Source organism: Thalassophryne amazonica, chromosome 8, assembly GCF_902500255.1.
Source record: "Thalassophryne amazonica chromosome 8, fThaAma1.1, whole genome shotgun sequence".
In the NCBI taxonomy this organism is placed as follows: domain Eukaryota; kingdom Metazoa; phylum Chordata; class Actinopteri; order Batrachoidiformes; family Batrachoididae; genus Thalassophryne; species Thalassophryne amazonica.
In genome coordinates this window covers 94,508,033-94,535,758 of record NC_047110.1, presented here as the reverse complement: position 1 = coordinate 94,535,758, position 27,726 = coordinate 94,508,033, and the positions used below count along the sequence as shown (strand labels likewise).

Sequence of the window (27,726 nt, the reverse complement as noted above, 5' to 3'; positions counted from 1 at the left end):
CCATAAATTTGAGTAGGATTTTCATACTTTTTAAAAACGTGTCAGCAGAATTACCCAGGTACAAATCTAATTTTCAAATTTAAACTAATTAAACAAAACTGTTTGTGCAGTAGTACTTAGACACTACAAACAAATGTGGAAAAAAAAGCTGCAGTATATGCAAGTTACAGAGAACACGTCCAACTCTGAACCTATAAATGAACAGAACGCATCCATTTTGGTTTATAATTTGAAGTACATGGTTTGTTTAAAATGACATTTGTTGCCATGTCATTACCTTTTGTTACAAAGTTGTTTTTTTTACTTATTATATTGAAATGTTGTGCCTTCATTTCAACAGTGTCCATTTAGATAAGTTCAGTTGTCTCATTATTAATGTGCCTTGAATTTTAAATGCCAATAAATTATTTTTATGTCCTGCACATGACTGCATCATGAACGAGTCAATTTGAATGCCTTTAATTTTACAAGTGGATGGTCCTCGACAGTCTACCTGATTTATAAGTAATGTGTATGACAAATTTGAAGTTTCTTTTCTCTGTCTGACTTTCCAGGGTTTCATTCGTACGTACATACATACATAGTATATACAAAAAGATGAATGCCTCTTTAAACATAATTTATGGTGTTCATCAGGATTCCTATAGTTCACAAAAGTTTAACGACTATTAAGTGGATCACTTACCTAAAATGAAAGAGGCTATGAAATGTTATATAGATGTAAATAGTTTATAGTATTAAAATTAAGAAATCCGTTTTTGTCCATAAATTTAGTGTATGTAAACACTGGCATTTCATAGTGATTACAGTTGTTAATGCAGCATGTAGAAGAAATACAAATACAAGTAGTACATTATGTTCTGTAATCATAGTTCTAGCATGAAAAACATATCAAATTTTTGATGCATTAGTAGAGTCAGTTTTTTGGTCATTATCATTCTTGTGCCCCACAACAATGGTCTTTTGACGGTTGGCTGCTGTGTCGCTGTACAGCCTCGGTTTTCTGACGCTGAATGTTACTCTGCAGAGGCTGAAGGTTGGTTCTTTAGAGGCCTGAAGGCACGGACATGAGGTAAAAGATGCACATCCTTTGTCTTTTCTGAGGTGTCCTTGTAAAGTCTAGGAAAATTGAAAAACAAGAGCTTTGGCCATTATATTTGTAAAATGTCAATCTTTAGTGCACAAATACTGTCAACATTTTAACATTAGTGTGAAAATATTCCAGCTTTGTGTGCTAATGTCAGTGTGACAGTCAAAGGGTGCCTGATCAGTGAATTACCAAAGAAATTAATTAACCTTTGTCTTCTTTGGACTGCATGCCTCTGCACAGGAATGAAGAAATTACAACCAGGTCCAGGTTCTCTTGGGGGGATGTCAGGTGTTAGACCTCTGCAGTCCTGTTTACTCACAGTTAGATGTCTCTGTAACAGCAGACCCACTAAAAAAAAACACCAAGAAGAGCTGCATTATGAACTAATAGTATTAACTGGGTGTGTGGACATGAAAGTATTACCTTCTGCGAAATATTCGTCTGACTCCTGATCCCATTTGCTCTTGGTCATGTCAGTGAGAGAGATGGAGGCCTCAGGCATGAAGTAGCGATCTGAGAAATGTGAAGGATTTCGGTATGCATAAATCTGCTGACTGCTGAACTCGCCGGAACCCAACAGGAGTTTTGTTGGAGCGATCTCCGGAATCACCTTGTATGTGTGCATGCTGGAAACAGACCTTCAACATACAGTAACAAAACGCAGAGACTTTTAAGAACTCCTACTCAATCTGTTTCCAGTGTGATATAATTATTCTTTGCAGAAAAGGTAAAAAAATTAAGTGATTTTACCTTTTCGGCACAGTAAGGCCAGTTGGAAGGCTTCCTGACAAAAACAAAGCAGTTACAGCTGCGTTTACAGTTTGTGGAAAACACATTGCTGGAAAACGTTTCGTGCTACTGTAACTGCAAAACAAACCTTTCGACGACTGTCTGGACCAGCGATACTGTCTCCAGGTAAAATCTGTGAAATCAGACGGAGTCTGAGGGAGGGGAATTATGTGCAGCTGCTGTGTTCTCTCCATTCTTGAAGCTTCTGTTAAGACATGGAAAACACCCTTTTCCCTAACATATTCATGGCTAAATAATTAATCTTGATCAAATATTAGGACATGAAAAAGCCAACTTTGACAGGAACAACACTGATGCACTGGAGCTTGTGGCACCAAACTGAAGTACAGAACAGTGGTTTGGCGCTTGTTTCACTAAAATCACATGACTGCACCAGTTCAAGGGGACACACAGGACACAACACCTGGCTGTGTGGCTGATAGATGGTTACTTTTCAGAGATAACCATGGGCCAAAGGTCTGCCTGGCAGGGTAGGAGTTGGGACCCTAAGCATTTAAGTGACACATGAAAATCGATATTTACAATTTATTATGTGAAGAGGCACCTTTTTATGCCACGAGCACATTTCCTGCACAGATAAAAGCCTTATGTTCCATTCCTGTTCACTATTATTTCAATATTTTTAAATTTTATAACCATACAACATTTGCTACTGCCATCAGGTTTTCTACTCAAAATGAATGCTGTCACCCCATTTTGGACACTATAATTTCTACAAAGCTAAAGTATGTAGGATGTAGCCTGTTTATTAGAAGAAATGTAAAACAGCATTCATAAACATCTGTGTATAAATTACCTGCAACAACAAATCCATGTGTTTTCATGAGCTTAGAATCAGCCCTTCATATCTACATGGAAGCAGGCCCCCTCATGGATGCTGCCATGATAATATAGAAGCCCAAAAGGAACACAATTACTCAACCATGGCTAACAAGTTTGAAATCCTAATTTTTGTGAAACTGCAGATCATACATTTTGCATATGACCAGAAAAGGTGAGGGAAAATGAGTCATCACCAAAGAATGGGGTAATGCAATCTGCAGCATCACCACAAGATGACACTAAATCATACACACTAGTTTTAAGCTGGGATAAGCGACGTTATGTTCAGCTTCTCCCAAATAGCTCCAACACAACCTAACAAGAAATACTGTAATAAATAAATATTAGCAAAGATACCAAGGTTATGAAAACATTTTAAAAAGACACCTAAAAGAACACTACCTGCTGCAGATGACACATCAATGTACGAGCCAAGGTGTGGACTTGCTTTTGCCCCTTGATGCAGGCACATGGGCTTCTTTAAGTCAAACCACGTATTCTAAAATACAACAGATTTGTCACAAGACGGTCACAATTTCCAAACTCTCAGGACATCATTCTATAAACATTGTTATTATGAGAGGCCAGTAATCTGTCAACAAAGCTGGCAAAGCTTTGGTGTGGATATGTACATATGAAAAATCAAATTAGACAGATCTGTAGTTATTGTTACCTTGACAGCCTTACAGCTGTGCCACATGGCATTGTGACTGATCACATCATGGTGGGTGGAGGGAGGAAGAACCTCAGCTTTTCCCATCAGATTATTCAACTTTAAGAACCAAATACAATGAAACAGCCAATGAATCTTATTTAACAAGCACTTTTTACCTCTTTATGGGAGTCACTTACTTGATTTGATACCTGCGATCGTTTCCTATCTTTCCCTGCAGTCCTCTCTGCAGTTTTCCCTTTAATGGGATTCATATGGGGCACGGTGGACTCCTGCAACATACATGAACAGATCATGTTTAGAAAAGTAAATTATAGAACAGCCTAATTTGTAGGTCATTTAGTATCTCATATTATGGTTCATGCTGCAATGGAGGACCTTTAGCAGTGCAATTTTCTTTGCTCTCTGAGGTCGAAGCTTGTTCCTGTCTGCACGGGTCCTCAGGCATTTCTTTTTCTTCACTGGAGTTTGCTGTGGAGCACAGCAACGTCATGTCAGCCCACAGATCTGTATGAAGCTAATGCATCAACGAACCTACAGTAAATCTGAGACATTAGTCTAAGAGCTACACTCATCAGAGCGCATACATTTGCCAAAGTGTAATAAGTAACCACAGTAACTCCAAATGACCAATGTTCTTAGCAAACATAATCAATCGCTTGGTTTGTTATTCCTGACACTGTATGTATAATAGCATTTCAGCCTCAAAATGTAACAGGTTCTTTGTTGCCGGTCTCTGACTTCTTTGAAGTGAATACTTGTGCTCATTTGAGATGTGTTCTGGCTCTTACACCATTCGATACCTTGTAAACTAGTGGATTAGTCTACCTTTTTTGGGGAAGAAAGGTTTAAAGATCTTGACTTTGCAAATGATAATGTGATAAATGGACTGCATTTATATAGCAATTTTCTATCTGATGCAGATGGACAAAGTGCTTTACAATGATGCCTCACATTCACGTATTCACACACACACCATTGTTAGCATGCTGCCGTGCAAGGCACTCACTGGCACACTGGGATCTTAGGATTTTGCCCAAGGGAACTCAGTGATTTTCCTGTCAAACAGCCCATCAAACCAATGATCCTCTGGTGACAAGATTACATCTACACCGTCACCTTCCCCTGCTATCTTTGCAGAATCAGTGGATGTCATTGATGAGCTGAGTGAGGAGATGGAGTGTCTGGGTCTTTGAATGTCCTGAAACAAGACTATGGCCCAGGCTTTCAATGACTTTGTGCATACAGCCATCAGAAGTGTATCTGTATGCAGTGAAAGTGTTGAACTTGCAGAGACATTCACTTATCTCAGCAGTGACATTTATATCTCTGGGTCCTCAGCCTTTGAGATGAAGAGATGCCTGGGAAGAGCTTACGGACTCATGAGGCTGCTGGATACAGGTGTTTAGACAATGCTGATTCCTTTGCAGGAGAACAAAGTCTTTAGAGTCATGGCGCTTCCTGTCTCACTGTGTGGTTGTGACACCTGGATGCAAACCAGTGATGTAAGGCAATAACTTTCTGACTGATCCTTGGCTACCACTGGAATGACTGTGTCAAATGAGTGGTTACTCAGAGAGGCTGAGATGAGGAGTGTTACTTGCATTGTGAATTTCTCCATTGTCAGATCAATAAAGTCTTATTTTATCGTGAGCAAATGTCAGTTCCAACTTTTTGGTAATGTGGTGCATTTCATGATCCAGCAAGCAGGTTCCTCAGAGATAAGGACCCCAGCAACTGTCTGAAGCAGATAGTGATACTTTTGATATGTGGCGATGGACCAGCTGTCTGCCTGTGTGGTTGCCATCCAGGATCCAATGCAGATCTGTAGTGTGGTGGATGCAGTGATGCGGAACACAAGCGCATGCTTCTAGACCAGTCTTACCTCTGAATGGACAAGTTCTTGGCGGTACACTAAATGTGCTGGTAATCCATCAGAGTCGGTACTATTTGAACCACTGGTACTGTAAAGAGAAATATTCACATTAAAGCTGAATGAGAGAAAATGCGACAGTTCACAGTTTTTACTATCACTGAATTTGTACAACAGAACAAAGGAATATAAAGACATTTAATATTTCCCAGTTTTCTACATTCATTAATTCATTTTCTGTACCCACTTACTCCAGTCAAGGGTCATGTGGGGGCTGGAGCCTATCCCAGCAGTCATAGGGCCAGTCTATTGCAGGGCCATATATAGAGATGGACAAATGCGTTCATGCACGCATGCACACGTACAGTCAATTTAGGGTCACCAATTCAGGTAACCTTCATGTCTTTGGAAGTGGGAGGGAGCCAGAGGACCAGGAGGGAATCCATGCTAACATGAAGAGAATATGCAAACTCCACACAGAAAAGACCAGAGGTGGGAAGTGATCCAATGACCTTCTTGCGAAGTAACAGTGCTAACCACTAATCCACAATTGAATGAGAATGTATTTCTAATTTTTTTGACTGGTAATGTATAGAAGATGATTTTTTTTTAAATACTTGCAAATACCATTTACATATCTAGTTTCCATGACTGTTTCTTTAAAGTTTTATCACCTGGTTTCCAGGTCAGACACTGAGAAATTATGGTTCTTGTCCAAATCTCTGACCAGCTTCCCTCTGATCTTCTTTTTCAGCAAAGCTGACAGTTCTATCAGACAGTAGGTGGTCTAGTGCAAATGCACAAAAACACAAACACAGAAGTTAAGAAATGATAACATCTACACAAAATACACAATATTTGTGTATTTTGTAAGACTCGATATCTGGAATTCAAGCCTTAATGGGAATTATCCACGTGACACATAGCTTTCTTTGTTATTGAAGTGATTAATGTTTTTATATAAACTAAAATCTACATGACACACTGCATTATCTCACTTTAGTTGAATCAGGATCACAGTAGTCCAATAGGGTGTCACAAAAACAGAATCCAGGGACTTCAGGTCTCGAGTAGTAAAATGTGTTCCTGTCCTGTCACCTAATAATCAACCAGGAAATATATCCTCATACACAGGACATGGAAGTGTACACAAACACACACAGAAAAAAATAAATAAGTTCCACTTCTGCATTGTCTGAACGCACCCAATGTGGATCCTCCAAAAGAAGCTTCAATGGTGTAGCTGTTTCTGATGCCGAGTCTCCACATGACAATTCGGCCTGTTCCCTCTTTACTTTTCTGCACCCGGAATTTGCAGTTCTTAAAGGAGAACTGTATAAGAGTCAGAATCAGTTGAAATGATGAGTATACACGAGTATCAGACGGGTTGAGCCAAAAATAGTGCACAACTGCAAGTATGTCTTGTATGGGCCCTGAGGCCCGCTGATGAGGTGCTTATCTCCGGATAGTGTTGTGTTAAGTTGGTGAGCGTGCACAGCTCACCCTGGACGAAACGCCAGTGTGATGCAGGTTACTACCCCAGCCAAGTCCGGTACCCATTTATAGTGGGGTGGACTCAGAATATGCAGATGATGATGCAGATGCAAAACTGTGACTTTACCTATTATCAGCATTTTGCTCATATTAGAGGAAAGATTCTCGCTTGAAGTTTTAGGGAGCCTTCTCCTTGTTTGTTACAGCCATACATAAAGACGTTATTTTTGCGATTGTGGCCATGAAAGTCACAGTAAAGAATCACGTCCATCTCGGCCATCAGCCTAGACAAAACAGTGTTAACAGAATTAATGCAGAATAAATTGTGGCTACGCTCTCTTAAACAATGGAAAATTATTGAGTGGCAAGAGTACATGAAAATACTGAATGTGTTCAGTTTAAAAACTTTAAAAGCTGAGTTTTATTGGACATATAGAAATTCACAGCAGAAAAAAATGGACTCATCAAAGCTACTCTCAACAGAAATCAAACTAAAGTTGCTTTGGCGGAGAAACATCCTGTTGATTCAGTAGTCTATAAAACATGAAAAGTTGGTTCAACTCCATGTGCATGACCACCATGTTGGAGCGCCACTTTGATACAGTAGCCAAGTAGTGGTTGCTCCCCTATCCACTGTATACTAGTTGCTAGTGCAGACAAGAAAGAGAGAATTCCTCATACATTAATTGAAACCCAAGTAGTAGTCACTAAAAAGTAAAGTCTGGAATTTTTAACCTCTTAAGCCCTAGAGCCTATTTCACTAAATCACATAGCCATACATCATTTCTCAGCTTGTACAAGGTCAAAAATGCAAAAGTTTGGATCAGCTAAAAGACAGGTCATAGGGGATGTTGTGATGCAAAAAAATTGAAAGTAAATAATGCTTGGTAGGAGTAAATGAGTTTTTTTCCCAAAAAATGAATTCCGATTTATGTCTTTATTTGCTTGGTGTTTCAGCTGTGGTTAGTTGATATGTGATTGAAGTGGATACTTTTGTAGAGGAGACTTTGCTTGACATTTTGATGCATAATAAGTGTATGTTGGTGTCAGCATTGGTTAGTTATGAGTGTTCAAATGTTCCAAAACAGGGCAAGTCCCCACATTTGGCGACTCTAGGGTTTAAGAGGTTAAACGAAAAGGTAAACTTCAAACCCGTTTTTTGTGATTAAGATGGTAAATGAAATTAAAACCAAATCAAATCTAACTATTATAAAGCCCCTTGGCAGCATTTGTTCACCAGGGTGATGAAAGCCTTTGATCATTTGTCTCAGAATAATGTGTACAGTATGTATCTAAACATCCGCCTGGTCTCACCTTTCAACCATGTAACGTGTGTACCACACAGAGGGAAATGAGTCCTTGAACATAGTCCTATAATTCCTGTTGAGGTCCCTGCCAGCCAGAGAGCAACGGTAATTGCCCACAACCACGCCATCTGGGTTCAGCATTGGCACCACCTGCAGCCCACAACAGAAAATATTGAAGCTGCAACTCCTGTCAATATTCAACACTGGTTTAACTGTGTCAAAAAACATCTGAATTAGAATAAAAAAACTTCAGGACAGCAACATATTCTGACATTCATAATTGTCTACTTTTGTCTTTTATTATGTACCGTCCCTCTCATATTTAAATGTAACAATGTCTTATGATGTAACAAACACAGGAACAAGGTACATATGGGACTATGGGCTTGAGCCACCTAACCTTAAAAACAAAAGTGTCTCTGAGCAGTTGAGCATCATCCGAGTCCCCAAGCAGAAAGTCCAGCAATCCTTCCATCATCCAGGAGCTGTTGGTTTCTCCGGGGTGCACCCGAGCTGTGACAACCACAGCCTTCCTGGCTCTGCTCTCTGCCCAGTATCCTTGCTGGGACGTTATTGTCAATACGTACACATTATTCCCAGCAAGGCTGCGGCAAAGCACTCGCACTTTACAGTATGAAGAAACAACAGGGTTGGAAGAAATGTGCTTAAGATAGCGCTGTAGGTGGGAATAGGTGTAGGGGTAGCAGTGGGCCAAATAGCAGGTGTCCGCTTCATAAGGGAACTGCAGAGTCCAAGTGAGGGAGTACAGAGTGATGGTTCTGTTGTCATCCATAGTATTCTGATTAGAGATACAGATGAGGCTGTGAAACAGAGACTGTGGCTACATCCAAATACTCAAACTAGCTTTTTAATATAGTAGCAAAAAGTTGTACTTGACAATCCGCAAAGTATCTCAGTATGCATACTCAGTATGCATTTCATAGTCTTGGAATGGTACCTGGATGATCTACTACCTCTATAGTGTGCAAACAGACTGCACTATGCTATCCAACAAGCCAATTTTAGCAGGGTAATCGAAGAAGAACCTTGTGGGAACATTCAAAAAAGATAGTGGACATTCATCAAAATGGTAGTGAAGTCGACAGAGCATGGCATTATGTAAATATACATTTAGTAACTATCAGGAACTGTTTAAAAATGTCTGCTACTGCAAACTAGAAATTTTGCCACATACACAATTACACATCATCTATGAACATCCAGGTCAAAAGACAGGTAAGATGGCGATGGCATAGTATGTTTGGATTGTCTCCATACTACCATCTCACTTACTTCTAGTATGTACTACAGTAATGGTTAGGTAGTAAGTTCCTAATTGACATTACTACATACTGAGTATTCTGATGCAGGGAGTGTTTCTACAGTTGTAAGGACAATTTTAAAATATTATGTTTTGTAATTCTGGCAATGTGATGGTCCATAACAATTTTTACACTTTTTTTTTTATGGAATTATAGTTTAAGAATTAGAAGGGCAGCCATCAGAATTTACAACTCCATTAAAAAAGCAATATCCTCTATCTTACAATGTTGACAAGAATCAAGTTTTATCAGGTTTGGGAGAAATCAGCACATTTGCAAAATGGTTAGGAAATATTCTTTAAATGTCATGAATTTGCTAATTTGGCAGAATTCACCTTAAACTGAATGCAGACTCTTTCATGTTAACTCCAATTTTTTGAGCAACTTTTATGAAAAGGAACTGTACTAACATGCCCAATTTCACAGTTTTCCAAAAAGGATTTAGAGGTTTGCCAATGACCCTTTTCCTATTCAGGTTGATCTCTAACTACAGCTATCACCAGTGGGTGTGCCCGATGGTGTGGCTCCAACAAAGCGCCCCCTCCACAATTAGCAGGCACGCCAATTAGCATTCGTTACAGCCATTAGGTGCACTTTGCACCATTTGGCTGTGGCTACAACAATATATAGTCATACATATAAAGTTGATGAATGAGTATCTAGGGCCACATACCTGATTGCTGTTCCGGTAGTATTTGATGTTGGAGCCGATGCGGTGCCATCCAACACCTTTCTCCTTGGCAGCCCGCTCAGAATAGAGGAGCGGCCTTATGCCCTGAGAATAAAGGCTGCTGCTCTTCATTAGGTTTACAATTGTGAAGCGGTAAGTCATTTCAGCTTTCATGTTCCTGACCCGGAAGTAAAACCACTGTGTGTGCTTTGTCATATACAGGTCCGGGCGCAGCATAAGCTCATAGTCATAGTCCCCCCTGAGCAGAGTATTACAAAAATGCAAGCAGCATTTAAAAACAAAGATATAATAATTTAACAGCATGAAGAATAATGACAGATCACTGCAGCAACAAATCAGGAGATCAGGCACTCACACTTGCACAGCCTTCAGAAGGTTACCACTCTCAAAGCGTGACTCAAACTCAAGCGCATCCTTGTGCCCCTCTTCGCAGAGGTTGGTGGCCTTAATACAGCCCTTGCTTCCCCCGACACGAGAGCGGGTGAAAAACAGAGGCTTAGTGGCTTTGAGTGAAGACAACAGGAAAATTGTGGAACATTAGATACCAAATTAATCAAAAATTAAGTGGAAATTTTAAATTAAAACAGAGTAATAAGGTACATACATATTTTAGATAGATAATTAAGGAAGGGCAACTGGTGTGAAACTTGTGCCAAATATCAATGCGGATCTGGCTATATCCACTGTGGCAACCCCAAACTAAATGGGAGCAGCCGAATGGACGACAACTTTAGATAATTGTTAATGTCTGAAGAAATGCTGAAAGCAGACAAGTATGTAAGTCCATAGATGATTAAACTCGCTGAACATGTATGAATGCAGCATAATTAGTGGAATCTCCACAGTTTAAACCATTTTAGAGCAGTACTAAGGCAGATTTTCTGTCACTAATATACAAATGTTTGTAGTAACAAGCCCATAAATCCATTGTTAGGTGATTCAGAACCTGTGGTTTGAACTGAGTACTGCTAGTATTTTGTTCCTGCCATTACAGTTTATCTACACTACAAGTCTTCAAAAGTCCAGAAATTTGGATCAGACTCAAACAGTGCCATAAAACGGCCCGCCAGATCTGACGTGTATCAACAAATTTTCAAAATAAGAGACTCTGCATTGGAGGAATCTGAGGATATTTAGGTGTGAATCAAAATTTTAAGAGCAAACACTCTCAATTCATGACAATACTAATCATTTAAACCAAAAAACAAGCAATTATTTTCTTGCATTCAACAGTTCACGTAGCTGATTTCATTTAAAACAACAAACAATACAAAAAACGTTTTTTTTTTTGCAGCAACAATGTTACAGTAATTATGTATCAACAATTATGCATTTCAGATCAGGTGTGGGATTGCAGTCTGTGATCCATGAAGACTTCCTGTATACATACAGTTCTCATCATGATGACATAGTACTCTACACAGCCATGCTATGTAAACTGTTGGTAATCCCCCCAAATTACCATTTTCAGTGCAATACACCAGTTTTCCTTGCTCCTGTCCAACTGGAATTGGTGCACTTTCATGCCCTGTGACCTGGTAGAAGGGTTCTGGCTCTGGTGGGTCCCATTCTGTAACACAACAACATCACAACAAAGTCCCTTCAACCACCAGCCAAACATCCCAGTTTGGTTGTTGTATTGTTTAGTTGCTTAATACATGCTATTCATACAAATCTTTGTAAAGTGCTATTATATAGGCCCTGAGGCCCATTGATGCTCATTCTTATGCCTGGATGTCATAGTGTTAAACAGATGAGGGTTTATAAGTCTCTCTGGAAGGATGCCAGTCAATTACAGGTTAGTTCTACTGCCAAGGCTGGTAGTCATTTACAGCAGGGTGGAATAAGAGAATTCAGATTAAGAGTCTTGTAATATAAGGCTGAATAAAATAAAAAAATTAAACCTACCTATGTGATGAATATGGTCACTGATGACCTCACACTCTATAGGCCACCGGGGCAAAAAGATCGATGGGAAGTTAACCAGGTCCTTAGGCGCTGCAAGTCTCAAAATAGGTCGGCCGTCATTAAAATCTAGGAGTAGCTGCCTGGTCGGCACAGTCTGGCACAGATTTGTGGAAACTAAATGGAAACATAAATCAAACATGAAATTAACCTGTCATACTCCTGAACTGATGGGTAATACAGCTATGGACTGTTTTCTTTACATCACAGCAGACTGACTCTTGTTGTTTCCTATCATAAACAGTAGTTGTAACCTCTGCCAAGGAGGTTATGTTTCAAATGCATTTGCTTCACAAAGCAAAGAGATGATAATTAATTCCCAGTTAATTTCGTCATTATCATCACAGACATGAGTTCATTCACTGCATTGATATGTACCAATTTCATATTCATACACTTGTTCAAAAGTATATAGAATACATGTGAGAGTTGCAATGTTGTCTGTGTGGAAATGTCTTACACCTCCTGCTCCTGGCTAATTCCTCCTCATCTGCCATTATGCTGGAGGCACTGATCTCGGATTTGTACAAATATGAATTTCACCCTTTTCAGGTTGTCTTTAATCCTAAATGGAAAAATGAGACACACAAATTTCAAACTGAGTCAGAATATGTGTAATAAATACCTGCCAACAGCTACCCATTCATCATGTAACAGTATGGTTTTGGATGCCAGAAGATATCCATAGTTTTCATACCAATGGCAGCTATGACACATTTGTAAAAGTCTCCCTACAGACAATATAAGGCACTGAAAACATTTTTAACTGAAACAGAACAATGACTATTTTATTACAATGAAGCAAGATAGCAACATGATTCCAAGAAGCATTTTTATATCCAATAATGGACTGATACATAATTTTTAAAAGCTAATATTGTCAAAAACAGTATATACATATACAGATTAAGTCTTACTTCATGACTATATTTATTCACAAGATTTCAATTCAGAAAAGAAAAACCGAGCAGAGGAGTTTCAACCATCACTTTATCACTATGTAATAACTAACTCATTCGCAGGTTAGAGAACACACACACTACAAACTTGCAGCTCTGAATAAAAAGCACTAATACCATAACTTTCATGCCCAAATCTGAAAATATAATTATGCAACATACTTTTCAGGGGGGAAAAAAAATTTGTGTTACCTTAATCATAAAATACTATTATTTTGCACCAGGCAACTCTGGTGTGATTTGTGTTTTGTTCAGGAGATAATTTGCAACATTAATTGATTTGGGATCTGAAATTATAAAGTTGAAGAGTTGGTTTGATATGAACAAATTGTCATTATATTGGTTAAAAACTAAAATAATGTGATTTGGAAATCCTAAAAAAGATGAACAAATACAGTTAAACAAACAGGGGGTAAACATAATATGTGTCAAAGAGAACAAGTTGTCAGGTGTGATCATCGATGATACAATTAACTGGAAAGCTCATATTCCACATATTCAAAAGAAAGTAGCAAAAAGTATTGCAGTATTAAATAGGGCAAAGCACATTCTTGATGGTAAATCACTGCATACTCTGTATTGCACATTGATTGCGCCTTACGTGACTGCGTTGACGTCTGGGGTAATAAGAATAAAACTACAGTGCAACCATTATTCATCCTTCAAAAACGGGCATTAAGAATAATTCACAATGCATGCTATCGGGATCATACTAACCCATTGTGTTATGGATAAGACGCGGAGTGAGGAGCGGTCCAGAATCTGACTGAACCCAGCATGAAATAATCAGAAGCAGTTCCAAAAAGAAAACACATTTATTTTTCTCCCCTTTGTGCTATACATAAAATACTAATTAAAGTTCTGGTGAGGTGAAAAGGCGGCGCGCTCTCTCAGCGTCTCAACAGTCGGAGTCCGAACGTGCAGGACTCAGGAGTTCCGCCGACACCCCCCCCCCCAGGTGACTTTTTCCCAGAACTGTACTCTGCGAAGGAGGAACAGAGATGAGATTATTCAACACTATTACTACGAAATATTGTTTGGAGGCAAACTTATCAGCTACACGTTTAGGTCTGAATTCCAACTTAATTCAAGGAGGCTTCTGCTCACAGCTTAGTGGAGGATCATTAATCCACACGCCACTGCCGTGAGGAGCACGCCAAACACTTTCCACCAAATTACTTATAGCTGCGTATAAGACGCCAATTTAAACTTTTCAGAATATTCACCTCTGCCGTGTGCTGACGTTTGTCTCTCACCCTCGTCCTCCTTCACAGGCGCGATGTCAGACTCTGAAACGGCCCTCAGCGTCCCCACACGGTTGTCACAAGGTCGTATTCTCCGGCAATCTTATCCAACTCACTGCTGGTTTAAATGTAGTTCTTCATCACTACATTGGTACCAGCTGGAAGTCCTCAGATCTGCACGTGAACATCACAGGTGTTGTGGATTGTCCTGATAGAGAGCCGCACGAGAATGCAACAGGTGCAGCCAATCATCGTAACAGAGGAGAGAGACTCTTCTGCAGCACATTTTCCTCAGAGAACAGCCCCAAATCATCTGGGAAGGAAAATAAACACAAAACAACCCAACCTTGTCCAGCCAAACCCCCCCCTAACACACAACAGTACCCCCCCCCCCGTCAACGGGAAGCCTCCCGGCGACCGTACAAACCAGACCCAAAAACAACCCCACACATCAAAGGCCAAAGCAGGAGGAGGGCAGAGATCACAGCAGGCAGCAGAGCCGGGAGATGCGGTAGAAAGGCTGGCCGGCATCAAAACAAAAAAAAAAACATCCCGAAACAACCCCAAACACAAAAACAAAACACAACAACAAAAAAAAAGGCCCCAGCATCCCCCCCAGAGAGTACCACAAACATAGCCCAGGGAAGCACACCGGGGTAAACACAAAAGAAAAACACAATACCCAACCCAACACCCCCCCCAGAGGACCGTCCCATCAAACCCTGGGGAGGAACAAAAAACACACAAATCCAAAACCCCCAACAAAAACCCCCCAACACAGTAGAACACAGGGCAAAGGAAAAAACAAACAACGCCCTCCCCCAACATGTGGAGCCCGACTTCCCCCAGGGGACATCGTCGTCAACCCCAGGAGCAACGACCACGGCAGGAGCCATCCAGGAATCCCCAGGCATACACGGGAGCCTTAACGTCCCCCAGAGGACCGTCCCATCAAACCCCAGGAGACACCCCCAAAACCCAGGAACCCCACCCCAGCCCAACACGGCCGGTCGGCCCCACAGTCAACCTCCCCCCCAGAGGACCGTCCCATCAAACCCCGGGGGGAAACAGGAGGAAACAAAAACCCCAAATCCCCAGGGATTTCCAAAAACCACCCCAGGAGCGAACAAAAACTACAGAAAGCCCCACTGACCTCCCCAGCACCCCAAAAGACCCTCCAGGTCCGTCGGGAAACACGTCGTGGCAATCGGCACAGGACTACTAAGCCGGAGAAGCCAATAGGAAAAACGCAACCCAGCTCCACCCCCAAGGGCAGGGGAAAACCGGCAAGATGGCCGGTGTCGACCCCCCGACTATACTCCAGCCTACCGGGAGGGGTGGGCAGCGGAAAAGGCGTACGGCACTGATCGGTCCCACCGCTCCGACTAGAGTATATCCCCACTGCCCGACACCTCAGCAATGCCAATGGCGAACGGTCAGAGGCACGCTGAGGCTGGAGAGGAACTGGGAAACAACTAAATCTAAGAAAAGAGCCCTGGACCCCCCCAGGTGCAGAGGTCCTCATGGGAATGCCCACCAACCAACCTGCACCACCCCACAACACCAAAGACGAACGGCCAGAAGTGTGTGAGGCTGGGGTTAGGGGACAGGGAAATAAAAACCAACAAAATAAAATGACCCATTCCGCTAACAAAAATATAAACAATAAAAAAAAATACATGCTTACCTGAGTCCAAACGAACTCCGACCAGCAGCCTGTTCACCCCACCAGAACTACCTAAAGTGCTATACACAAAACCTGGTTTACAAAAACTCCCATTTGTATCCCACAAAAATGTCCATAAAACACCTGGAGCCATATTATGATGCTGTCTCCTGACGCTCATTTGACCGGGGCAATATGGCTGTTCTGACCCTTCAAAGTTGCATTGGCTCGTCCACTAGAGGAGCTAGAGGTCCCGTCGGAGGAGTCTCAGAGGAACGAAGAAGAGGCGGTCCTGACTTATGTCGGGGAAAACCCCGAGACAAAACACCCCACTCGGACGCTCGCAATCTCTCTCGTCCACGCTCCTTAATCCGATCGTCTAGACGTGCAGCCAATCATCGTAACAGAGGAGAGAGACTCTTCTGCAGCACATTTTCCTCAGAGAACAGCCCCAAATCATCTGGGAAGGAAAATAAACACAAAACAACCCAACCTTGTCCAGCCCCCCCCCCCCCCCCCAACACACAACACATTGTTTATTAAATCGAAGATTTTAAAACTCTGACATGATTTCGTTTAAGACTGTTCAATTGATGTATAAAATAAAAAATAAGCAATTACCATTTATAATTAAAGAATATTTTATGCAAAGAGAAGGAATATATCATTTAAGGGGTTTGTATCATTTTAAAATTGCTGGAACTCGGACAACCAGGAAATGCTTCTGTGTCTCTATTTGTGGCCCCCAAAAATGGAACAAGCTACCCGAGAAACTCAATGTCCAAATATCAACCGGTTCAAATATTTATACAAAGGAATGTGTTGTGAAAGTGTAGTGACACGGACCCACAACAGGGGGCGCAAATGAACGGACAATAGAAGAAGTCAAATATGAACACTTACTGTTGTGAATGCCACAACTACACACAGCAGATTATAGAACGAATACAGAATCAATCAATCAAGGTGTCGTGTGGGCAGGCTCGACGATAGGAGACGTCCGTCTGGAGAAGAACCGGAACCACACGATTTCCTCCGCCACCGAACCAGGAGAATACTGGAGCCGCCAAGTTCTGAGTCCCCAGGTGGCCACCGTCTCCGCGTGTCGGATCTGGTACTGCTGGCGAAGAGCAAAAACAGTCAGGTGTGGGTGTGTGTACACCCCGTAATAAGTATGGTGGTTATTCCACCTCCACCTCTCATCCACACTCGTGTAGCTACTGTCAATCACTTAACTGGCGGGATGCAGAGCGAAGCAGTCGCGGCATACGCCGGTTCCTCAGGAAAACAGCTGCAACAATGTATTCACTGAAACAACGTTAGTAGTGATAACACTCAGGCTGAGAACGTTACCTTCTTGGTAGAACGATATCTCGGCGACGTGGTGGAGGTGTCGTCCTGCTTTTATTAGGGGTGAGGAGCAGATGATTGGTGACGGCTGTCATAGCCGATGAGTGACAGCTGTCACCCCGGCCGCTCTTGTGGGGCAGCAGCGCCCTCTCGTGCCTGAAGCCCGCACTTCAGGCAGGGCGCCCTCTGGTGGTGGGCCAGCAGTACCTCCTCTTCTGGCGGCCCACCCAACAGAATGGTGTTCTCCGGATATGTATCCGATGAAAAACGTTGAGTTTGTGTTGTATGATGAATCTGCTTCATTAGAATTCTTAATATTGAATATGTACTGTGGTAACTAGTACAAAATAGGAGCTGTTGTGAAATACTGACTTTCCTCAGCTGTAGTTATGAGCTGCTACTGTTCAGACTTTGTTGGAAGTGAACGTGCATGAACTGGCATATAGCTTGGCTTGATTTGACTGTACAGGTGGGTGTAGGCGTTGATAAGTGTTGCTTCTGCCTACACCTTTTGGGCACCATGTACATTGTTTTCTTGTATTCCTTTCCTGTAACTTTTATTTATTGTTTTGGATTGAATTCAAATTCAAAGGCGCTTCACACAAGTAAGGTCTAACATTACAAACCTCCAGAGCAACAGTGGTAAGGAAAAACTCCCTCTGAGGAAGAAACCTCAAGCAGGGGTGACACTCTGCTTGGGCAATGCTACAGACATAGATTACAGAACAATTCACAAAACGAATATACAGGAAAAGCTGTTGGTGCACAGGACAGGAGGGTCTCCAGCACAATTACCACACCGATCTCTGGATGGAGCTGCACCTTAACAAGGGAGAAAAAAACAATCAAGCATCAGAAAGACAAGAATACAGTATAATTTGTCAGCATTAAACAACAAGAAAAACAGGAAATACTAAGGTGATCGCTGGCCACTAGCCCTGAGCTTCACTAAAAGACCCAGAATTTAGGTAAAGTTGAGGCCGCGGCACGCTCCTTTTCCTAATAAAATGAATTAAAAGAGTGAAAAGCGTAGAACTATACTATGCCAGTATGCTAGCCATACGAAAGGGAAAATAAGTGCGTCTTAAGTCTGGACTTGAAAGCCTCCAGAGAATCTGACTGTTTTACTGATGCAGGGAGATCATTCCACAGATCAGGGGCATGATAAGAGAAAGCTCTATGACCCGTAGACTTCTTATTCACCCTAGGGACACAAAGTAGTCCTGCACCCTGAGAATGCAAAGCCCGGGCTGGTACATAAGGTTTAATTAGGTCAGCTACGTACGGAGGGTGCCAGTCTGTGAACAATTTTATAGACTAGTAGCAGAACCTTAAAATCTGATCTCACTGGGACAGGAAGCCAGTGAAGGGATGCCAAAATGGGTGTAATGTGGTCGAACTTTCTGCTTTGTGTCAAAAGGCTGGCAGCAGCATTTTGAACCAATTGGAGAGCCCTAATGCTAGACTGTGGTAAACCAGAAAATAAAACATTGCACTCATCAAATCAAGAAGAGATAAACACATGGATCAGGGTCTCAGCATCAGCCATAGACAGGATGGGACGAATCTCTGCTATATTTCTTACGTGGAAGAAAGCAGTCCTCGTAATATTTCTAATGTGGAGGCCAAAGGACAACGTAGGATCAGGGTCTCAGCATCAGCCATAGACAGGATGGGACGAATCTCTGCTATATTTCTTAAGTGGAAGAAAGCAGTCCTCGTAATATTTCTAATGTGGAGGCCAAAGGACAACGTAGGATCAAAAATTACCCCAAGGTTCACACACAAGGTATGACACACGAGCCTAGGCTAAGCGTTAACTGGTCAAATTGATGCCAATGTCTCACTGGACCATCATTTCAGTCTTATCAGAGTTTAAAAGTAGGAGGTTTCTAGACATCCAGCTTCTCACTGATGCAAGGCAATCTTCTAAGGATTTATATGGATGAGATTACCAGCAGTTTATCGGCATGTACAACTGAGTATCATCAGCATAGCAGTGAAAGATAATCGCAACACACCGCAATATGTGCCCAAGGGGTGCTATATAAAGGGAGAAAAGCAGGGGGCCTAAGACGGACCCCTATGGAACCCCAAATTTCATGTCACTAAGGTTAGAGGTAGTGTTACTGTACAGACACAGTGATAATGACTGGTCAAGTATGACGTCAACCATGCAAGGGCACTCCCAGTAAACCCAAATGATTTCCAGCCTATCAAGTGAATATGATGATCCACGGTATCAAATGCAGCACTGAGATCCAACAGCACTGTTATGGATAAGACGCGGATTGAGGAGCGGTCCAGTATCTGACTGAACCCAGCATGAAATAATCAGAAGCAGTTCCAAAAAGAAACACATTTATTTTTCTCCCTTTGTGCTATACATGAAATACTAAATAATTAGAGTTCTGGTGAGGTGAAAAGGCGGCGCGCTCTCTCAGCGTCTCAACAGTCGGAGTCCGAACGTTCAGGACTCAGGAGTTCCGCCCCCCCCCCCCCCCCCCCCCCCCCCAGGTGACTTTCCCAGACTGTACTCTGCGAAGGAGGAACAGAGATGAGATTATTCAACACTTATTACTATGAAATATTGTTTAGAGGCAAACTTATCAGCTACACGTTTAGGTCTGGTTTCAAACTTAGTTCAAGAGGCTGCTGCTCACAGCTAGTGGAGGATCATTAATCCGCACGCCACTGCCGTGAGGAGCACACCAAACACTTTCCACCAATAATTACTTATAGCTGCGTATAAACGCCAATTTCCATTCACGGATAAACTTTTCAGAATATTCACCTCTGTCGTGTGCCGACAACGTTTGCCTCTCACCCTCGTCCTCCTTCACAGGCGCGATGTCAGACTCTGAAACGGCCCTCAGCGTCCCCACACGGTCGTCACAAGGTCATATTCTCTGGCAATCTTATCCAACTCACTGCTGGTTAAATGTAGTCTTCATCACTACATTGGTACCAGCTGGAAGTCCTCAGATCTGCATCGTGAACATCACAGGTGTCGTGGATTGTCCTGATAGAGACCCGCACGAGAATGCAACAGGTGCAGCCAATCATCGTAACAGAAGAGAGAGACTCTTCTGCAGTACATTTCCTCAGAGAACAGCCCCAAATCACCTGGGAAGGAAAATAAACACAAAACAACCCAACCTTGTCCAGCCAAACCCCCCCCCCCAACACACAACAAGCACACGAACCACAGTGGTGTTTGATTCCACTGCAAGCAGAAGATCATTCACCACTTTAGTGAGAGACCTCTCTGTGGAATGATATTTTCTAAAAGCAGACTGCAGTGGCTCAAAGAGATTATTCTCAGTAAGATAGTCCACGAGCTGCCATGAAACTACTTTTTCTAGAATTTTAGAGCAAAATGATAGATTTGATATCGGCCGATAGTTTTTCAGTACACTAGGGTCAAGATTAGGTTTCTTAAGTAATGGTTTAATCACAGCAGATTTGAAACATTTAAGAACAGATCCAGAAGTTAAAGAAAGATTAATAATTTCCAGCACAGTCGGCCCAAGAGTGGGCCACAGGTCCTTAAATAGTTTTGTTGGTATAGGATCAAATAGACAGGTTGTGCTTTTTGTTGACGTTCGAGTTTCGTCAGCATGCCTATAGAGAGATACTCTCAAATTCTGTAAATCTAGGTAATACCTCAGTAATGGAGCCCACCTCAATAGCAGCTGGGTTGAGGCATGCTGGGATATGTTTAACCTAATGTCTTCTATTTTCTTCTCAAAGTAATCCAGGAAATCTTGTGCTCTAAAATGAGAGCGAACTACAGGTGGTTGTTCCATGAATAAGTGTTGCCACCGTGTTGAACAAGAACTTTGAGTTATGCTTGTTTTTGTTGATCAAATCAGAGTAATAGGTCCGGTTTGTAGCCAGTAATGCATGCTTATAGTCTACGATAGCATCACGCCACGCAAGGTGGAATACTTCTAATTTTGAACTACGCCATTTGCGTTCTACACCTCTAGCCTTATGCTTGAGGTCACGCAGGTAATCACTGAAACCAAGGTGACTAATCAATATGAAGTGAACATAAAAATTATACTAATACTACAATACAAGACAACCCATCAACATTTAATTGCTGCTTGCTGTATTCTGTAAAATGTGAGTGATCTCAGACGGTGTGAAAGAGTTTTGCTTCCAGAGTGAAAACAATGGCTTGGTTTTTTTCTTATCTGAGCCAACTTTGAGAGTGTCTGGAGGAATACAATAACGTCGCTGTGAACTGAACGTGTGGACTTTTCCTCTCATAACAGAGTTGTACAACAAGCTGAAGAGAGTGATTCCTCAACACTAATCTACATTAATTAATGCGTTACACATTGTCGTGAAGACAATGTGAGGGCATATGTACTGGTGAACTCTGTGCTCAGGATGATTATCAGATCAGTTTCCATCACAACATTGGATGATTAAGGATTAATAACAATGTTCCATTTCTATCATGGAGTATACTTTTGCGCTCAGACCAAGGGCATGTGAGACCGGATACCCCTCACAAACAGATTTCTGGACTGAAAGGATAAGACCTCTGAGTTTGAAAAGAAGAGTGTTCATTTGCTGCACATTGCTGTGGGTATCGGTTTTGTGGCGTTACTAAAAGATGTGTATGCATTCTGAACCCATTTTTGCGCAAAGATGATTGATTTTTGATGATTGAACTGCTCTGGCTGTTTTAATAAACCTGGTAGGTTTACCTTAATTCAAATTATTATTGTCTGTGTATTCTATCTTGCACTGACCTCAGATTCACGGGGAAACCTGAGATTTTCTGTGTTTGAGAAAAGGTTATTTTCCCCATCAAGCTGTCACCCTAGTCTTAGCACTCTGGAGCAGGTTTACATCCAGGATGTCTCTGTACATTGCTGCATTCATCTTTCCCTCAATCATAGTCTCCCAGTTCATGCTGCTAAAAAACATGGATGATGGAGGCCACTGTGCTCATTGGGACCTTTAAAGCAGCAGAAATGTTTATGTATGTTAACAAATTTGTAAAGTATTAAAAAAAAAAAATCATATTGTGTGTAGAAGCTTGAGGGGAAAATTAATTTCATCCATTCATAAGGCTGTAACATTAAAAAAAGTGGAAAAAGTGCAGCACCGTCTTTCCAAATGCCCAGTATGTTTTCTTCTACAGATTCTGATTAGGTTTACAGCAGACTCACACAATCTTGTATTAACACTGAATAAGACACTTGGATGAGTGGCAAAACATCCTGAAGACCAACACGACCAGTTGCCGTAAATGTTGAAAGATATTCATGGCTTTACATTATCTTACAAAGTATTTATTCGTGTATAAACAGAATTGTGAAACTGTTTAAACCCCAACCATAAAGTAAATACACAATACGATAATTGTAACTGCACGATATGAACCCTTTAAAGATCACTGTAACTTCGTCCGTGTTGCTCCCAGACCTTATTGTCCACGCTAACTGACGCTCGCTTATTTAGTGCTGCCATGCCGTTTTGTAGCAATACTGTAAGTATAACGCACATTAAAAACTTACCTTGCTCACAGTGCCTTACCACAAAAAAACAAACAACAAAAAACTTGAAGCCACAAGTTCGAACAGCAAGACGGAATGTTTGGTTTCAGTCAGCAACACTGCGGTTGCCATGGAGATGGCAGTTGTCCGGAGCCTGCATTTTGGGGGCGGGGTTTATCAAACAGCAGCAAACTGGATTTTTTTTGGGGGGGGGGGGAAATCAAAAATTTGACTAACATTTGTAATTTGTCATGAATATACAGTGCCTATGTGACACGAATTTATCATTTTCAATCACTTTTCCACAGGGTTAAACTGTAACATTATAGGTTATGGTATGCAGTTTTAGGGCAGCAGCTCTGTCTCTGTTGTAGAACTACCAGGGTTTGAGTCCAGGTTGGTTCTTCAAACTACCATTTATTCTTGGGCAATATTCATTCACATCATCCCAGTCCACCCAGCTCTAAATAGGTACCAGCAAACCAACCACGAACTGGTGTCGAATCCAGGGGGATTTGGGAACAAGATCATCAACCTTCCTCCACGGCAGCCACCAAGCATCTCTGAGCCTGTAGGGCACTTGTACACTAGGGTGGTCCTAAAATACAAACTTCAACTTTTTCAAGGTGCTGCCTTCATTTTTTTTGTTCCGTTTGGTGAAATAATATATCGAGTGAAAATTTCATAAGAATTGAAAAATATTAACCACTGCCAATTGTTTTTGCACCAGGCGAGTAAAATTTTGAGTTCTTGAATGGATACAGCAAAGGGAAGACAAAACACAGTTCAGCAGTTATTGCTGTATAAGTACTGTTGGCACCATTTAGTCCTGCACTTGAGTCTATTTAGTATTCATGTAATTAAAATGGCATGTGCTACAAGAAAGAAGAAGGTAGTGTGGCTGACTGGCTTCCCCTCAGATGAACTACCTGGAAATCGGCTACCATCTTGGGCTGAAGTTCTTCAAAGATACTTCAAGCTGCACACAATGAGAAGCTAGAAATCAGGAGGGCAGCAACTCAAGTTGTTAGTGAGGTGTTAAGCATCTGGGAGAAAGCACGGATTTCCAACTGCTGAAGAAAGAAACATTATTAAAAAGCTTGAGAGAAAAGTGGAACAGTATCAATCAATAGCTAGGGGAAAGATGAAGCAATCTGCATCTCAGATAAAGAAAAGAGGAGAGTTCAAGGCAAATTTAAATGACTTGTTTGACATTGCTCATGTCCAAGCATTTCAGTTGATTAAGATACCAGAGGATCGCGAATTCCTTAAAGTACAACGGGAGCCAGGGCAACGTGGCTTTATGGTTGGTGTTGACAAAGTGCTGGAAGGAAGGGAAGAACGGCTCTTCAACAGGCTGAGATGTCAAACTGCAAGGGAGCAGCATGAAATTGCACTGAAGGCTGCATGAGAAGAGACTGTTGATGTCTTCAACAGAGAGCAATACTAATGTCACAGATTCTGAGGACAATGCGGCTCCATCTCCTCCAAAAAGGTCATGCCGGCGTGCACAGAACATTGTTTACACCGGAGCTGACTGCAGCCCTGCACCGCACAAAAATAGCCAGGTGCCCTTCATCGTGCCAGGTGGATGGCACGTGTCATTTATGGGATCAAGATCTTTCTGTTTCGAGAGCAGTTTAAGTTATCTGCTAAAGACACTCTGGCCTGAAACGCTTCACAGCTTTCACTGCAGCACTGTATGTCAAGGCCTGGTTCAATGCTCCCTCTGCAGTCACTGCTCCAGCTGGGGATCTGTCATTCTTGAAGGGCATGGTCTCCTATCCTGATTCTGCCATTGCCAAGGCCACCAGCAAGAAGTTTGCCAGACATCTGTGGTACCTGAGCGAAGAGTTGGCCGAACGTGCTGTATCTGACAGCAGCATTGCACATGATGTGAAGCGTAAGATCGTGGCTGCTCTCCGTGAAGGTGGATGATGATCCTCAACCCGTGCTACTGTGGACCTACAACCCCTGGCAATAATTATGGAATCACCGGCCTCGGAGGATGTTCATTCAGTTGTTTAATTTTGTAGAAAAAAAGCAGACCCACAGACATGACATAAAACTAAAGTAATTTCAAATGGCAACTTTCTGGCTTTAAGAAACACTATAAGAATCAAGAAAAAAAAATTCGTGGCAGTCAGTAACGGTTACTTTTTTAGACCAAGCAGAGGGAAAAAAATATGGACTCACTCAATTCTGAGGAATAAATTTATGGAATCACCCTGTAAATTGTCATCCCCAAAAACTAACACCTGCATCAAATCAGATCTGCTCGTTAGTCTGCATCTAAAAAGGAGTGATCACACCTTGGAGAGCTGTTGCACCAAGTGGACTGACATGAATCATGGCTCCAACACAAGATATGTCAGTTGAAACAAAGGAGAGGATTATCAAACTCTAAAAGAGGGTAAATCATCACGCAATGTTTGCAAAAGATGTTGGTTGTTCACAGTCAGCTGTGTCTAAACTCTGGACCAAATTACAAACATGGGAAGGTTGTTAAAGGCAAACATACTGGTAGACCAAGGAAGACATCAAAGCGTCAAGACAGAAAACTTAAAGCAATATGTCTCAAAAATCGAAAATGCACAACAAAACAAATGAGGAACGAATGGGAGGAAACTGGAGTCGTCTGTGACCGAACTGTAAGAAACCGCTTAAAGGAAATGGGATTTACATATAGAAAAGCTAAACAAAAGCCATCATTAACACCTAAACAGAAAAAAACAAGGTTACAATGGGCTAAGGAAAAGCAATCGTGGACTGTGGATGACTGGATGAAAGTCATATTCACTGATGAATCTCGAATCTGCATTGGGCAAGGTGATGATGCTGGAACTTTTGTTTGGTGCCGTTCCAATGAGATTTATAAAGATGACTGCCTGAAGAGAACATGTAAATTTCCACAGTCATTGATGATATGGGGCTGCATGTCAGGTAAAGGCACTGGGGAGATGGCTGTCATTACATCATCAATAAATGCACAAGTTTACGTTGATATTTTGGACACTTTTCTTATCCCATCAATTGAAAGGATGTTTGGGGATGATGAAATCATTTCTCAAGATGATAATGCATCTTGCCATAGAGCGAAAACTGTGAAAACATTCCTTGCAAAAAGACACATAGGGTCAATGTCATGGCCTGCAAATAGTCCGGATCTTAATCCAATTGAAAATCTTTGGTGGAAGTTGAAGAAAATGGTCAATGACAAGGATCGAACCTGCAAAGCTGATCTGGCAACAGCAATCAGAGAAAGTTGGAGCCAGATTGATGAAAGTACTGTTTGTCACTCATTAAGTCCATGCCTCAGAGACTGCAAGCTGTTATAAAATCCAGAGGTGGTGCAACAAAGTACTAGTGATGTGTTGGAGCGTTCTTTTGTTTTTCATGATTCCATAATTTTTTCCTCAGAATTGATTCCATATTTTTTTTCCCCTCTGCTTGGTCTAAAAAAGTAACCGTTACTGACTGCCACAATTTTTTTTTCTTGATTTCTTATAGTGTTTCTTAAGGCCAGAAAGTTGCCATTTGAAATGACTTTTTTGTCATGTCTGTGATGCTTTTTTTCTACAAAATTAAACAACTTGAATGAACATCCCCTGAGGCTGGTGATTCCATAATTTTTGCCAGGGGTTGTAGAAGCAAAGGAAGCTATTGCTACCAAACTGTGGCAGATTTTGTTACATTTGCCTCAAGTCGCATTTTTGAGGCATTCGAACTTAACATGGACTTCCTCGTCAAGGGCCCATCAGAGTGGGAGGATGACCCATCATTCCAGTCGTCACAGCACGTCCTGCATGGCATTGCTGCGGTCAATGATTTTGCAGAGCGGGGAGTGGCCCCTTATTCAGGATTACAACCAAAATCCTGACAAAGGATGAGCAGCAGCGGCAATACCTTCTGCAGGTTGTTGAGATGCATCGACGTCAGTTCCTAGAAGCAAAGAAAACTGTAACTAAATGACTGTTTGTTCCTATCAAATATGTTAACAGTGACACTTCATGTATTTTTCTGTATCCTGTATGCTAATTTAAATAAAATAAGATTGTTCTTTCAATTTGTATTTCATATCTGAACAGGCACATTGTTGTTGGTTTACACAATATACTAGAATAGTCCTAATTTTCACCCCGTGTGCGGCAGTGGTTAGAATTGTTGTACTGAAGTAAAATTTTGCACAAAATATTTTCTTACCAAGATGAACAATTTTGTCAGAAGCACCTTAAAAAAAGTCATTTTAATTTTTGGCATGCTGTAGAGGACCACCCTATTGTACACATACTTGGATATTTACCAAACATCCGAAGCTCCCACAAATCAATGACCATGTGCAAAAACCACCTTGTAACCTAAATCTAGGCCTGAACTGTCTTTAGACTTCTGTGACATATACCACATAAAGAAACAAGTTTTACATTAAGGCATTTCAAAGTAATATAAAATGTTTCCTAATAGTACTTCTGGCCAGTTGATCTCAAGTCAAAGGTTACACCATGATGACAAATCAATGCACCATGCAATTCTACAAATGCCCGAGTGCAAAGCACGACTAGGGGGCCAATACAATAAATTTTCCACGTGAATACTGCTTGCAGTCCAATTAAATAGCTGCAGGTTTTATTGAGCATGTGCATCTAAATTCAATACTGAAGTTAGCATCATGTGGTTGAGGTTTCTGTTGCTGCTTGCGAGAATGAAAGGAAATACGAATAGCTTAAATAGCTTCAGCTTTTAAAGCAAATACAGATGTACCATAATGTATTTTTAAGATCACTGATAAACGCCATTATACATACATATATATGCACATACACATATATATATATATATACATACACAGGAGTAGCAAGAAAAAGGCACTGCACATGACAAATGAAATGACATATGATTTTTGTCCGATTATCTTTGCAATACATGGAAGCAAACACCAGA

General features: G+C 41.4%; 1 protein-coding gene across 1 annotated transcript; it reads right to left on the bottom strand.

The window, feature by feature from the left end:
* Positions 1-3: 3 nt before the first annotated feature.
* agbl2 (ATP/GTP binding protein-like 2) lies at positions 4-22,931 on the bottom strand. Its single transcript, XM_034177025.1, is given in 23 exon segments — positions 4-1,119; positions 1,297-1,438; positions 1,514-1,728; positions 1,841-1,874; positions 1,968-2,084; positions 3,125-3,221; positions 3,396-3,494; positions 3,575-3,667; positions 3,774-3,866; positions 5,281-5,359; positions 5,943-6,055; positions 6,267-6,322; positions 6,325-6,366; positions 6,474-6,610; positions 6,897-7,046; positions 8,077-8,219; positions 8,470-8,868; positions 10,065-10,320; positions 10,438-10,585; positions 11,545-11,652; positions 11,991-12,164; positions 12,508-12,612; positions 22,807-22,931. Coding segments are annotated over 22 exon segments (2,835 nt in total). The 5' UTR covers positions 12,545-12,612; positions 22,807-22,931; the 3' UTR covers positions 4-1,016.
* Between the last annotated feature and the right edge of the window lie 4,795 nt (positions 22,932-27,726).